The 13,424-nt window shown below is 53.0% G+C and overlaps 5 protein-coding genes across 5 annotated transcripts; 1 reads left to right on the top strand and 4 right to left on the bottom strand.

The window, feature by feature from the left end:
* Window positions 1-361: 361 nt before the first annotated feature.
* PG994_010524 (uncharacterized protein) lies at window positions 362-852 on the bottom strand (the record flags this gene model as incomplete). Its single annotated transcript, XM_066861933.1, has 2 exons — window positions 362-523; window positions 637-852. 2 exons carry the CDS (start codon window positions 850-852, stop codon window positions 362-364), a joined length of 378 nt encoding a protein of 125 aa, XP_066711043.1.
* Window positions 853-1,586: 734 nt separating this feature from the next.
* On the bottom strand, window positions 1,587-2,810 carry PG994_010523 (uncharacterized protein; the record flags this gene model as incomplete). Its single annotated transcript, XM_066861932.1, has 1 exon — window positions 1,587-2,810. The coding sequence occupies one exon, from the start codon at window positions 2,808-2,810 to the stop codon at window positions 1,587-1,589; it is 1,224 nt and encodes a 407-aa protein (XP_066711042.1).
* Window positions 2,811-3,387: 577 nt separating this feature from the next.
* On the bottom strand, window positions 3,388-6,559 carry PG994_010522 (uncharacterized protein; the record flags this gene model as incomplete). The annotated part of the gene is made up of 7 exons (XM_066861931.1): window positions 3,388-3,555; window positions 3,594-3,924; window positions 4,070-4,553; window positions 4,622-4,819; window positions 4,901-5,722; window positions 5,787-6,009; window positions 6,242-6,559. The coding sequence occupies 7 exons, from the start codon at window positions 6,557-6,559 to the stop codon at window positions 3,388-3,390; spliced, it is 2,544 nt and encodes an 847-aa protein (XP_066711041.1).
* A 2,246-nt stretch (window positions 6,560-8,805) lies between these two features.
* Window positions 8,806-9,521, bottom strand: PG994_010521 (uncharacterized protein; the record flags this gene model as incomplete). The annotated part of the gene is made up of 4 exons (XM_066861930.1): window positions 8,806-8,987; window positions 9,118-9,175; window positions 9,314-9,348; window positions 9,431-9,521. The coding sequence occupies 4 exons, from the start codon at window positions 9,519-9,521 to the stop codon at window positions 8,806-8,808; spliced, it is 366 nt and encodes a 121-aa protein (XP_066711040.1).
* Window positions 9,522-10,342: 821 nt separating this feature from the next.
* Window positions 10,343-12,044, top strand: PG994_010520 (uncharacterized protein; the record flags this gene model as incomplete). The annotated part of the gene is made up of 4 exons (XM_066861929.1): window positions 10,343-10,684; window positions 10,735-11,446; window positions 11,506-11,613; window positions 11,674-12,044. The coding sequence occupies 4 exons, from the start codon at window positions 10,343-10,345 to the stop codon at window positions 12,042-12,044; spliced, it is 1,533 nt and encodes a 510-aa protein (XP_066711039.1).
* Window positions 12,045-13,424: the final 1,380 nt, after the last annotated feature.

The following is a 13,424-nucleotide window of genomic DNA, read 5'->3' as shown; positions in this document are numbered from 1 at the left end:
AGACATAAGTTATATGGGGCTCTTTTGTTTTTCTGTCTTGGAGAGAGTTGCATTGAACAACTCTGCCGGCGTTGGGGCAGGTTGTGTATAGTTCTAAAAGACGCTACTGACTCGGAAATGCATACGAGGCAGAGGCAAGCACAGTTGGGATAATGCTTAGGTATCATGTCAAATCATTATATGTGCAGTATATGCTACTAACTGTATGGTGATCACGCCCCCAAGCCAAAGCAAAAATTGCTCTAATAGTAAAAAAGATAACCCCCCCCACGAGACGTAGATGCATGGTTGTCGAAGTTTTTCGTAGGCAAAGTCAACACCACCGGTGTTTGCATGAATCCATAAGATGTATCTCACATGGCTAGTTGTGAGCCCGAGCCTGCGCCGCCGCTTCGGCATCTCGCGTTCGGCGCTCCTCCCGACTTATCTCGTTGAGCGTCTCCTGCCTCGACTGTTTCTTCTGCGCCGCTAATTGCTGGCCCAGCTTCCCTGAGTTCTTGGACGAAGCCGCGTTTGCTCTCGCCTTTTTTCATCCCCTCGAGTCAGTACCAGCAAGAATCGTAGCGACATTAGACAAACGCAACAGGGGAGAATGACAGAAAAAATGAGGTCGGAGAAGAAGAAGAAGAGACCTACCTCCGCAGCCTCGGCTGCCCGTTTCTTCGCCTCGACAGCGGCCGACGAGGATGGCGCTGCCGCCGCCGGGTCGTTCCCGCCGCCCAGCTTTCGCGGGGGGCCGACCACCATGCGCGGCGGCAGCGACGCGCGCTGCGGTTGCGCCGGGGTGGTGCCTACGACCCGGCCCGGCGTCGAGAAGGCGTCCGGGTCTGACTTGCCGCAGATGTTGCCCATGGCGTCCTGCAGATGGCGGCGATACGCGACTTGGGTGTGGCTATTGATGTATCTTGGCAAAGCAACGCAGAGCGTAGATGTATATGAGCGAGAACGATGGGGTAGGCGGAGAAGTCAATAAGTGGTAGGTCCTGAGGTTGAAGCTGATGAGGATGATTTGAATGACGATGATAGATAGGCCTTTGCGGGTTCCGGGCAGGTTGTTGTTGGAACTACTACTTTCACTTCACAACCCCGTTGCATCGGTCAAGTAAGCAATTAGGTACAAGGGTGAGTGATGGTGATGCGATACTAATAACCGCTCTTGGCTGATGAGTTGCCAGGCCCAAAGTTCACTGGCGGCGAATGATTAGGGGATGTGTTCTATTGGGAGGACAAATGAGATATGAAGAGGTGAGGTTATTATTAGGAAGTGGGCTCTACTCGTAATCGGCGCCGTCGATGCGACAGAGCCAAGACTTTCCCAAGAGCTTGGGACCCCCCCTGAGCTGAGTTGCGGGGGAGGGGTAAGCGATCAGTGGATTGCGCTCCAGCGCTCATAGCGTGCCCGTAGAATATCAATACATCTACAGTAGGTACCTCTTACTGACACACAGAGACATGGTGGTCTCTCATGGATGTTAATAAGTACAGGTCAGGTAATGGTGACAAAATGATGGTATTTTATTGTCTTGTTGAGTCGTAGTTGCGTTGTATCATGCATCTCATGGGCTGTTTTTTGCGTCTGCTTGTGCCTACGAACCAGTAGACTTCTCCTTCTCCTTCTCCTTCTCCTTCCTGACCCGGTAGAAATTCTTGGGATATCCTCGCTCGACCCTCCAGGCTTCAGCTTCCGATTCAATCGACTGGACCAACCCCTCTCTCCATGTTCCAGCGATGTCGTTTCTCCATACCATGTCACCTCCAAAATTCCACGACACAAAGTCCTCGGCTCGGGCCCCATCGGGAGCTTCCAGCACCCCCAAAGCCACGTCGGCGAGTTGCGGTTTGGCAACGCCCCCGTAGAATACGCATGCCGAGCACTGGCTGCAAAAGTAACGGTAAACACCCGGCGAGCTGTTGTAGCAAGCGAGTGTGCCGAACCTCGAGTCGCGCTCTTGCGCAAGGAGGGCCGACGTGAGCTCGGTGGAAGATGCCGGGAAGCCACCTTCTGTCGCCGCCGTCGTCGTCGTCTTCGTTCCAGCAAACCCCAACTGCCGGAACAGTGCAAAGGTCCAGTTGAACACGTCTACGCCGGATGCTATCCGGCAAGAGTCGCACGCATCAAAACTTCCCAAGCCTTTATGTGTGTCTGGATCAATGATCCATGATGCCGCTGAAGTCTCTCCTTCGTTCTCGAGCTCCGGGCTCCAACGCTGCAGCACCAGATCCACGCCCTTGCAGCGGCAACGCAGGGCGACTTGGTCCAGGTTCGATTTCTTGGATGCACCCGGCAACGAAGTCGGCGGCAGCCAATCGTGGGGCAGTTCCTCGCTCTCGTTCATTTGGCCCACCCACAGGCGAGTCTTCGTCCCGCCCGCGCCGTTCGGCTTCCGCAGCCAGGGCGCTGCACCGCCGGCCAGCGTGTCGCCCACGAACATGGCGTCCGTGAACTGCACCAAGTCTTTGACGTCGGGATCGGTGTGGTTGGCCAGAGCGCCCGTGAAGACGCTGATCTTGTCTTGGGATTTTCCAGGCCACTCCCAGAACATGGGGCTCGAGCAGGTCCCGCAGAACCGCACCGTGATGCGCTCCGAGAAGACGTAGCGCTGGAGCGTAGAGTTCAGAACCTCTTCTTCTCCCGCATCATCCGCCGGCCATGGGGCGTCGCTGCTGTACATGGCGCCCGTCATGTGTCGGCACGAGTTGCAGTGGCATGTTACGGCCTTGATCGGCAGCGAGGACTGCGCAATGTTTGCTTTGAAAGTATGCTGTTTGCAGAGGCATTGTGCTGTAAGTTCGACGGTTGATTCGGCCATGTTGCTTGTTAATATGGGATAGGTGCACCGATTATTGATTCGTTGGTCAATTGGCTTTGAAGAATCGGCAAGAGAGTAAGCAGCATGGTGTTCCCGGAGCCATGGGTATTGTCACTTATATATACAAGACCGTGGCAAGCCATGGAAGGGCGCAACGCATGTACATTTCAAAGGGCGTACGGTGACGTGACGGCAACAATTTGATAGGCGGCGATTCCCCAGATGCCCCGCCCTACCTGGCATGCCCATCACGCAGTCCTGATAATAAGTTGCCCGGCATTTGATTATGACACTGCATAGGTACGTATGTCCATATGGTTGGTTCTTCTGACATTGGATTAGGTCTTAGTACGCGCTCGAGTGATTTCCTATATTTGATAAGTTATTATACTATATTGTCTTTGGTCGAAATAGCGTTACTTTAACAGTAGGGATTGGCTATTTTGGAATTAACACCATCGCTAATGGTTTGCTGACTGGGAAGGACAGTCTAACTGGATGCACAGATCCGATCTTTATCTTCATCTGCCGTTCAAGGTCACCAAGCAAATTGCCCCCGCCACTTTGGTAGTCAGGCTCATGACGTGTATCCGGACGGGACCTCAGGAATATCTACTACACCGCTCAGCCAACTCTCCCAGTCGTCTGCCTTGTCGACGTCTCGGCCAAATTTGAGCCACCGTAACAGGAGGCGATAAGAGCCCTTCGACAAGGGAATCAGCGTGTTAGTCGCATAATCCGCCGGCTGCACCCAGGGGAGTTTATCAAGAAATTCGGCAACACCGGATTACTCTGGTAGAGGTATCCCAGGATCGGCACGCCGCCGAAGACCACGTTGACGGGCATGTCGGGCTCCGTCAGGTTGTCGAAGCGCACCGCCGGATCATAGCCGTAGTAGGTGGGCGTGAAGTTTGTCGACGCCGGGAGCAGATCTAACCGCCACCACTGACACATCTGCGTCGTCGAGAAGTACGCCACCGGGTAGTCGGTCCCGTTGAGGCTGAAGATGCGGTAGTCCCCCATGTCCGATTTGTCGGAGGCGACGTAGGCCTGCGGTGCCGCCAAGATGTCGCGGGCCGCGTTCCAGGCGTCCTTGCGGTCTTCGGCCGTCAGGCTAATTTTTATATTTTCATTATAACTTTTTTTTTAGATTTTGCTTAATTTTTAGCAAAAACATAAATCTAAAACTAGCTCCTGTAATATCACCTTTTTTATCTTTTTGAAATACTATAGTAAAATTAGATTCTCCATCAGCAAACCTCGTGCCGGGCGCCGGCGAGTCGCCGCAGTTGTAGGCGGGTCCGACGTAGGGTATCGACAGCTTCTCCCCGGTGTGTGATGAGGAGGCCTGCACATAGCCCGAGAATACCGGTATGTCAAGCGGTGACTGATCCTTAGGCGGTGTCACCTCGAAGGAAACCGTTTGCGAACCGCCTGCTTCGACGATCACTTCGTCGCCGTCCATGAAGTTGACCTCCGCGGAGAAGGGAAGCGGCGTCAAGTGGACGAACCTCGTACCTTGAAAGCCCGCCCCGTTCGGCCGGGTTGATCCTTCTGGCCAGTAGGCCATGCCGTTGGTGGGCAGATTGCTCAGCTTGTATGTGACGGCGGCCGAAGAGGGGTTGCGAATGGTGAAGTTACGCGTCGCAGTCTCTCCATCGTACGGCAGATAAACTCGCGTCCATCTGCTGCTATGGTCGAAGCTTGGAGTATGGCTCTGTCGGCTCGCACAAGCCCGGCGCCCTGTTGCGGAGCAGGCGCAACCCCGGGAAAGTTGGCCATGGCTACCTGGTCCGCCGTTGTCTGCAAACGCGCATATATCTCTGGAGGGGTGAGGTCGGGATACTTGGACTTGATTAGGGCGTAGATGCCGGTCACGTACGGTGTCGCCATCGAGGTGCCGCTGATCATGCCATACCCAGGACTCTTGTCGGTAAGAGGCCATGTGGACAAAATCGATCCACCTGGAGCCATCAGTTGCGGCTTGAGCTTGAAGTCCGACGTTGGTCCTGCATGTCACAATATATTGGTTAGCGGTCTCTTTCTAATGAAGGAATACCAGAAGCTCTGCGTCCACCTTTGAAACCTACCGACACTGCTGAAATTATTAGGCTTGCCTCCGCCAACTTGAGGAACAAGTTCTGCCCTTGGAGGCCCAACAGTCAATGTATACGGTTTCCCGGCCCGAGCTGCTTTTTCTAACGTATTGCCTGTAGTCGAACCAAAGGCATAGATAGACCCGTCTGTCGTCTTAGCCGGCGAGGGAAGGCCAAAGTCCTCGACGAAGATGTTATCCAGGCTGGAATCTGGGTATGAGAGTGCCCGCGAGAAGTTTGCAGCAGCGGCAGCAGACTGCCACTGAGTCAGGGAGCAGAGCCCGCGGCGAACGACAATGATATATTCAGAGATGTCATTTTCTAGGGCGCTCGCAGGCGGGTAGTCGGAAGGGCTGCAGCCGTGTGTCGAGTTGGCATTGTCATTGGTCCAAGCGACCGAGTAGTTGCCTTCTGGGAAGGGGAACAAAGCCCCGTAGCGGAACTCTTCGCCGTTCGAGTCGCGTACCGGGTAGGCCGGGAACTCGGCGTTTTCCGCCGATGCGATCGCCAGAGCCCCGTTGGCATTCCCCGGAAGCTCGGTGGCGAAGCTTTGGAAGGACCCGGAGTTCCCTGCCGCAGCCACGGCAGCAGGGATGATGGTAAATGCGCCGTCCCCGTAGCTACCGTATTCGCCGATCGACATGCTGATCAGATCGGCACCGTCGTCGGCGGCCCGCTGCATCGCGGCCACTATGATGTCGTCGTTTGCGCTCCCCTCGCAGCCGAACACACGGTACATTCCTATACTTGCCTCGGGCGCAACACCCACAAGCCCCGGGAAGGAGGAATTCGATGGCACTTCCATGCCGACGATGCCTGCCGCCGCCGTCAGCCAATGCACAATAATACAAACGTCGCACTTGGTCAAGAGATTGCGTACCAGCTATATGAGTCCCATGGAAGCCATCGAAACACGTGGCGAGGGGATCCGGCTTGGGAGCCGGAACATGGATATCTCCATAGTCGTCGCCTACGAGATCGTAGCCGAAGGCAACCTTGCAGCCTGGGCCGAAACAACCACCCAGAGCTGGATGGAGACAGTCCACTCCTGTGTCTATAATGGCGACCCGGACACCCTTGCCATAGATGCCAGCCTCGTGGACCTTGTCCACACCCGTCATGCGATGGGGGATGTTGAAGTCAACCGGGTTTCCTCCGTCTTGTCAGGCTCGGATGTCTTGGACGAGACCGCCTTGAGGGACAGGTTCGTCCACCAGGGCCGCGGCTCGTTGTCGTCTCTCTCGCTGCTGTTCGAGGGCGCCTTGCCGCCTGGGAAGGGGTTGCGGAACTCGGGCAGCTGCGCGTCGGGGCGCTTGACCGTCTGCACGGGAGCACCTCGGCCACGTCCGGCATGTCCTTCAGCGCGCCGAGGTCCGTGGCGCTGGCCAGCGTGACGGACAGCCCGTGGAAGAAGTCAACGTTGTCAAACTCGTAGCGCACCGTCATCGGGATGGCGAAGTCCAACGCCGCCCTCTTCGCGAATGTCGAAGGAGAAGCCACGTCACGGCCCGCGATGGGCGATGACTTGTGCAGTCGGACCCAGTAGTCATTGCCCTTCTCGGCAGCAGCAGTCGCGGGCAGGCAGCCTCCCAGGACGAAAGCTGCTGCTGCCGCCAGTCTGGCTGCCTTGATGAGACTGGTATTGCGCGGCATGGTGAGGTTGTTAGCCATCGACCGACTGCGCGTAAATAGGCAGGCACTCTTGGTTGTGAGTCGGTGACGTTTTTGGTTCATCACGACTAGTGAGGCGACGACTGCGAAGCAGACCACCACAAAACGCAAACAAAGAACCGCCAGTGAGGTTAGTAGGCTCGGCGAAGTACAATCTGGTTTTCCAGGAAGCTTAAGTATACATACTAACTAGAACCAACGGATCGACATCGTTCGATTACCGTAGCCCGGCATGGTTCCTACATTTGGAATTTCGTTAGTGAGTGCAGCGACTCATTACATTACCAAAAAACGGCTATAAAGTCGCGCATAGCATGTGGTAATAGTCTGAATCACGTTTGTTGGCGGTCATCCACCGGGGGCCATCAAATAATACTACCTGACCACGGGAAGCCTTGCATGCATTTATCCTTATTCGGGCTCTGCGTCCGGCCGGATCCGAGCTTTTGTGGGACATCTCTGCATGTCAGTGGTTCACCCCTGGCATATTTATCTTTCCAAGGCCCTCTCGATACTGACGGAACGGGCTTCACACGTCCCCTTCCCCCAGGCGCTTGGGCGTCAAGGCTAGGATTTGAACATGGAATCAGTCGATCAACTGGGGATATTATGCCGTTGGTCCAATCTCTATGTAAGTAAGTGCAAGAGGTTGTTGGTCCGCGGGACCCAATCCCGACCCCAGCCCCACAATGGCTGTATTTTCCGTTGTCGGCGTTATGCTCTGGCTGTATCCCCTCATGGGCCTTCGATACTGATAATTTCAGAATCGCTGTCCAACCCTTTACCAAGCGGTAGTTACGCTTACTACATAATTCGCCACCGCTTTGGTGCATAACCACAGCAGCGGCTTTTGAGGGCCAAGGGCCTCACCAAGCCCCCGCCGCCCAACACCGGAAAATGACGGCGGGCTAGAAGAAGCGCGGGTGCAAGATAATCTGTACTTGCGCTCTAGCCACAGCTATTTCCGAAGCATCTGAGCTTTATCTGTCTATGATCTGCTGGGCGGGGCTAAGTTGCCCAAGAAGAAGAATGCTATGGTCTTGAAGATCTGGGTGGATGGCAGCAATCACATTGAGCCATACCCGAACCCGGTCTGGACGTAAGAGGATCATCGGAAACGCCTACACACTGGGTACAACTATGTATGCTCTGGACCTCGATAGCATTGGGGACGGGTCGAATGCTCCCAATGGGTATAGCCCGATATGTTCTTCCAGGCAACTCTGTGGAAGAACAGCATCTTTAGAAGGAAATCTTGAGCTATCTGAGTCCCTAGTGTTCTACTTGCAGTGCTCGCTGGTTCGGAGGAATAGGCTGGCTCTAACCATTCCTTGATCTGATGCGTCGTCCATTGGTCTAATAAGCCACATGTCATTACAGCACGAGATATATCCTGAGTCTCGTCTTTGTGGAGAGTTCATCCTATTTACTTCGGAGTACCGTAACACTGTAAATCAATGCGTGTTAGCCCAACTATACACGTCCATTCCTCCCCAAGTATATCCGCGTATAGTTTTCAAGTCCTCCACAAGAGACACATGCCTCAGGTTCGATTAATATGCGAAAAAAAAGACATGGCAAGAAAGTATTAAACAATTCAATTGTACGAAACTCAAAAAAAAGATTGCTGTGTGAGGGAATCGAACCCCCGCCTCTAGCTTGGAAGGCTAGAATTCTACCACTGAACTAACACAGCTTGGCTAGTCATTGACGATACTCTCTTTTCAAGTTAAGGTTATGTTACTCATACCTATATTTACTTAGATGTCGACGACCAGCGGCATTTAGATAAAGGTCTGCTAATAACCTATCAATGCCAACCAATATTGCCTACAACATCATGATTCATTTCCAATAGGTAAATACATACTTCATGTGTCTTTGGAGAAACACCCGAGAGGTACAAGGATACTCCAAAAAGAGGTACGCTCTAGAAGTTTGCATCAACCCAAGGGGCATTGCCATCTGTAGATGAATTGGTCGGCAATCCAAATCGCAACAGGCTTCTAGGTTAGGTATATGTCCCCCTTATTTACTCGCTTTAAGAGGGATCGTTTTTTCTGGCTCTGGGTATGTATTGGAGCAAGATATGACCATAATATCAACTAGCAACCTGGAAACCAGTGTACTCGGACCACAACGGCGACATCTGCTTCTTTGATAGGATACATATGCGAGTGCTGGGCACCTCGCTCGCTCTGGCAGCCCAGCGAAACTCACCATCCGGTCTACTCCATGTTTGTAGCCCCCTCAACGACACCGACAACATTGTATCGCTTGGAGAAGAATGTGATCCAGTCATTCAAAGTCCCCTTCTCCTTGTCGTCCAAGTCTTGCCACTCAGCCTTTACGTCTTCCGGCTTTGTCGAGGTCTTGCCGAGAGCTCTAGAGGCGTCCTTTCCAGCGAACACTGATTTTTCGTTAGCCAAACTTGCAGCAATGCAAACAGATATCGATCCAAACAGAGAACGAGCACGCAGGGCTGTTGTCGTAATTGGAGTGACTCTTGGAGACCCTCAAAGATTGCTAGTATTACTTACCATTATAAGCACCTCCAGGCTGGTAGGCCTTATTACCCGTCACGTCGTAGACCTTGCCCTGTATCCCGTATATCAGTCCAACGGGCCTTAGTACACAATGCGTGTCATGCTGCAGCTGTTACGGGAGCACTTGGGTGCATCAACCATGGCTCTCATGTGATACGGCGCCATTAGATGCTCGTGGCTCTCAGCTTACCTTGATCGCAACATAGCACTTTTGACCCTCTTTGCCTACAGCCAGTAGTTAGCATATCACGTAGGTTAACTTGGCAAGCTTCTGCGATGAACTTCGCAGGGGCTTAGCGAGACGAACCATCTGCCTTGGCTAGATCCTCAAGGGAAATAGGGTCATCCTTGGGAGGGTTCAAGTTGACAGGGACCTTGGGCTCAAACTTTCCAGACATTTTTGATAGACGACTTCTGACAATATTCGTTGAAGATGGGCCGGTGATAATTGTGATTGAAGTAGACCGAGGCTAGTTACGTCAATGAAGCCCGGTTGAATCGGAGAATGTAACGGGAGGTACAGGCAGTGTGCACTAACCGAGTTCCAGTCGATAAGAAGGGTTTCTGGTAGTAAGGAAAGCAGAAACGATGGAGGCGCTTGGAAATGTTTATGGAGTCTTTTGTTATTGACTTGGTATGTTCTCTAGAGCCTCGAGGGCGAATGTTCCAGATTCTTGACGGTTCAGATGCCAGACACACAACTTGGACGGATACGTGCAAGTGGATGACGGGAGAATTTAAGCTATTTCGTGGGGCAGCAGGCCGAGGCGTCGGTCCCCAAGTCCCCTACTATTTCCTCATCACCGCCTGTACCGAGAACGTACACCGTACATTTATAGCACTGCATAGCATCCTCAATAAGTCCAATATAATATGACTATCGGCTGGTGCTTCTCTACTGTCCTTTAATGATGAATTAACTATGTAGTTACATCTCCATAATATCGAGACGAGGGGCTCAGTACCAGGATGCTTGAGCTCATCAGGTACGTGGTGCCTACGTCAGAAGAGGAGGGTTGGCTTTGCACGGGCCAGCAACCTTCTGGAGCTACCTTAGTTATTGAATCATCCCTCCGATAGAGCTTTCTTTCTGGTTTAGCATCGCCATCGAGTCGTTGAACAGATGTGATCACCATTTGCGCCCAGCTCCCCTACCTTGAAACAACACATGTTGCTGTCCCAGTCGAGATCGCGCTGAGGCTACTCGGTCCAATTGGCAATGTCTGCCACCAGACTCCTCTCTGCCCGAGGGGCCCAAGGCCTTCAAAGATGGCAGTGCGCCCATTCGCTATGGACGCATCAGGTATCTCTAGGCTGCACCCCTCGGCCCGTCGCATCGAGGCTGGCGAGTGCGGAACATATCGCAGTCGCCCGACTTCAACAAAAGCGCTATCAGTCATCAGGGGACGAGAGAGGAAGTAATTTCCAGACGAAGCCGGAGCCCCCGACGCTCAAGACGCTGCTTCGCGCTCTGCGCCAAAGCTTCAGTCTCCGTCCACTCATGGGTGCGTTCCGCGGCCAAAGCCTCCGTAGACTCTTCCGCCAAAGCCCTGAAGAAATGGTAATAGCTGTGGTACTGTATGTTCTCCCATCTTTAGTCACAAATTCTAGGTGTACGACACTGACTTTTGTGAATCCGACAGCTTGACCTGCATAGGCGCCGTTGTGGTCTATGTCATATATACCTACTTCAGCTACTTCCAGTCGGAACAATTTACTCGCTTTCCTCCCGCCATCGCCAAGACTCTACGTCGCGCCCTTTATTACAGCAACTACGCGCCCGATCCGACACTCGCTCTCAAGTATTATAAGATCGCCTTGGAACAATGCGAACAACATGCTTTGGACCCCTTCTCGGATGAGGTTCTGGGTCTAAAGATCCAGCTAGCGGCGTGGCTGGAAAAGATTGGGTCTTTCCAGAACTCCACGGAGGTGCTTGAAGCTCTCTTGCGAGATTGCAGAAGATGGGTCGACAAAATGGAGGAGGCCGTGAGAAACGGCCAAGTTGATAAGTCTGGAAACCTGATCGGAGTCCCTGTGCCGGCGCGAGCGCCAACGGAAGCCGTTGCTCCTGATGCAGACGTGCCTCCCGAGAACCTATGGGGCAAACGTACTCGAGTACTTGGGAAGTGCGTTGGTATCAGTGTGAAGCTCGGAGAGCTATATGTCGACGAGCATGTCCTCAAGGGCGAACAGGCAGGCGAACGCCTTGTGTGGGCTGTAGAGACCGTTTTGAAGGAGTTGCAAAGGCGGCAGGCCCAAGGCGTGCATGAAGGTGAAGGAGACTGGATGTCGCCCGAGCAGATTGGCGGTGCACTTGAAGGTGAGCAACAGTACTTGCAACGGTACATTGTCTTGACGGCGGAACTGACTGCATGACAGCATTGGCAAACCACTACGAGTCCAAGTCACAACATTATCTTGCCGCGCCGCTGTATCTACAGGCACTCACTCTATCACCCCCCAAGAGTTGCCATACTGCTGTTCTGAGTAAGTTACATGCCAATAATCTCATTTACCGCCTAGGCACGAACGCTAACCAAATGCCAGTGAACAACCTGGCCATATCCCTGGCTCAGCAACCAGTTGACGTTCCTGCTGAATTGCAAACAACGCCAGCAGGACAGTCACGTCCCTCCAGGTCCACCTTACTCAAGAATGCTAGGCAATGGGCCCTGCAAGCGCACGCTACAAGCACCAAGGTAACAGGCGAAGAGAGAACACCTGAATGTGATGAAGCTTGTGCTGTGGCTCTCTGTAACCTCGGGGAGATTGCCGCCATGACGGGCGACATGGAAGAAGCCAAGAAGAGATTCAAGGAATCGCTCGGACTGAGCAAGCGCATTGCTTTCCCGGAAGGAATTAACCAAGCCCAGGATGGACTCGCCGCTGCCTCGATACAGACCAAGACCAACGTCTGAGGAAATAGCCAACACTGAGGATCACCACGGAATTGTATCAGTCTATATCTCAATGTACAATATGTTAAAAGGTCACGACTCAGCCTTCTGAGCTGTATCCAGCGTCCCGTATCGTCGCATTGGTGCTAAATATCTCCGAAACACCGTGCCGAGAAGCATGCCCGTCAGCAATCGCGAAGATCTACATCAAATTCAACCTCAACACCGTTGCAATGCTGCCATCCTCATGATCTACATGGACAACATATATATGACTGGGTTAGAGAATCTTCGAGATCAGCGACTTCACGTATAACAAGCCGTTATTTCGACTGCTCACGACGCTTGCGGCAAGGCAGCCTCAGTCACTTGATGCTTCGTGACCATGGCGACTGCGGTACTCGACCAGTATAGCAGCTATGCCCATCTTTTCCAGAGCAAGAGAACTACATGATATCTACATGATATGTCTACCTCGAAGATAGATCCTATCCAAGAGTACGATACGTACCTAATTGGGAAGCGCTCTCCATTTGACTGCTCTAGTCATGCCCAGTCTCCGCCGTGCTATCATGCGATTTCTTTTCATACCGTCGGTCGCTTTCCCCCGGTTAGACCGCTTCATCCGATCGCAACGGTAGCGCCGGGCTTGCCGGCGGAATTTGGCTCAACCATCTGTTTGGGGACAGATCGGACGGCCAAGGCACACCCCGGGCCCCCATTCTCTCCGGCTGCAGTTGCCAGTTTCATTGGTGCGACCTGCTGAAAGAGCTAGTGGAACAGTGTGCCGGTTCGCCGAGGCCGCCGAACGTGCATCGGGACTTTTACCGCCCCTTCTTTATTCTTGTTTCTGGGAACACCAACATACTCGTAGTCCCTAGCAGCTGGCTACGAGACGTTCCGATGCGGCTAGCGATGGTGCCCAGCAGCACTGGCGAACGGCATAGACCGTTTGCATCGTGACCACCCCTCCCCCGTGATGCAGATATACACGTTATCCGACCGTCCGCATTTTCGTTACGTTTGGTGGCCTTCAGTCAGTTTTCTCTCGCATTGCCGTCTGGATTCCCACGATGAAACCCTGTCTTGCACCACTTGACGTCAGGTGGAAAACCTGCTTTCGTTTTTTTATTGTTATTGTTATTGTTGCGTATTGATGCTTCCACGATACGATTCCCGCGGAAATGCGTCAAGCTGAGGACTGTTGTTACCAGTCAGTGACCTACTTGCATTCTCTTCACGATAGTCGCTAGGAAATGCACGGCTGGCCATACGACTACGTAACCTCCTGCAAACGTCCGAGTCAGTCCATACATCGAGGCATGGCTAAGCAATATAGTTACATAGCCAAGCAAGTGGCGTAAAAAGCCAAGTCTCGCCCTGCTATGTGAGTTTGATGTA

This window comes from Apiospora phragmitis, assembly GCF_038363925.1.
Source record: "Apiospora phragmitis strain CBS 135458 chromosome Unknown utg000010l:1.0-9815664.0:1.0-9183399.0, whole genome shotgun sequence".
Classification (NCBI taxonomy): Eukaryota; Fungi; Ascomycota; class Sordariomycetes; order Amphisphaeriales; family Apiosporaceae; genus Apiospora; species Apiospora phragmitis.
The sequence above is the reverse complement of the archived record's forward strand: the minus strand, read 5'-3'. Positions and strand labels throughout refer to the sequence as shown.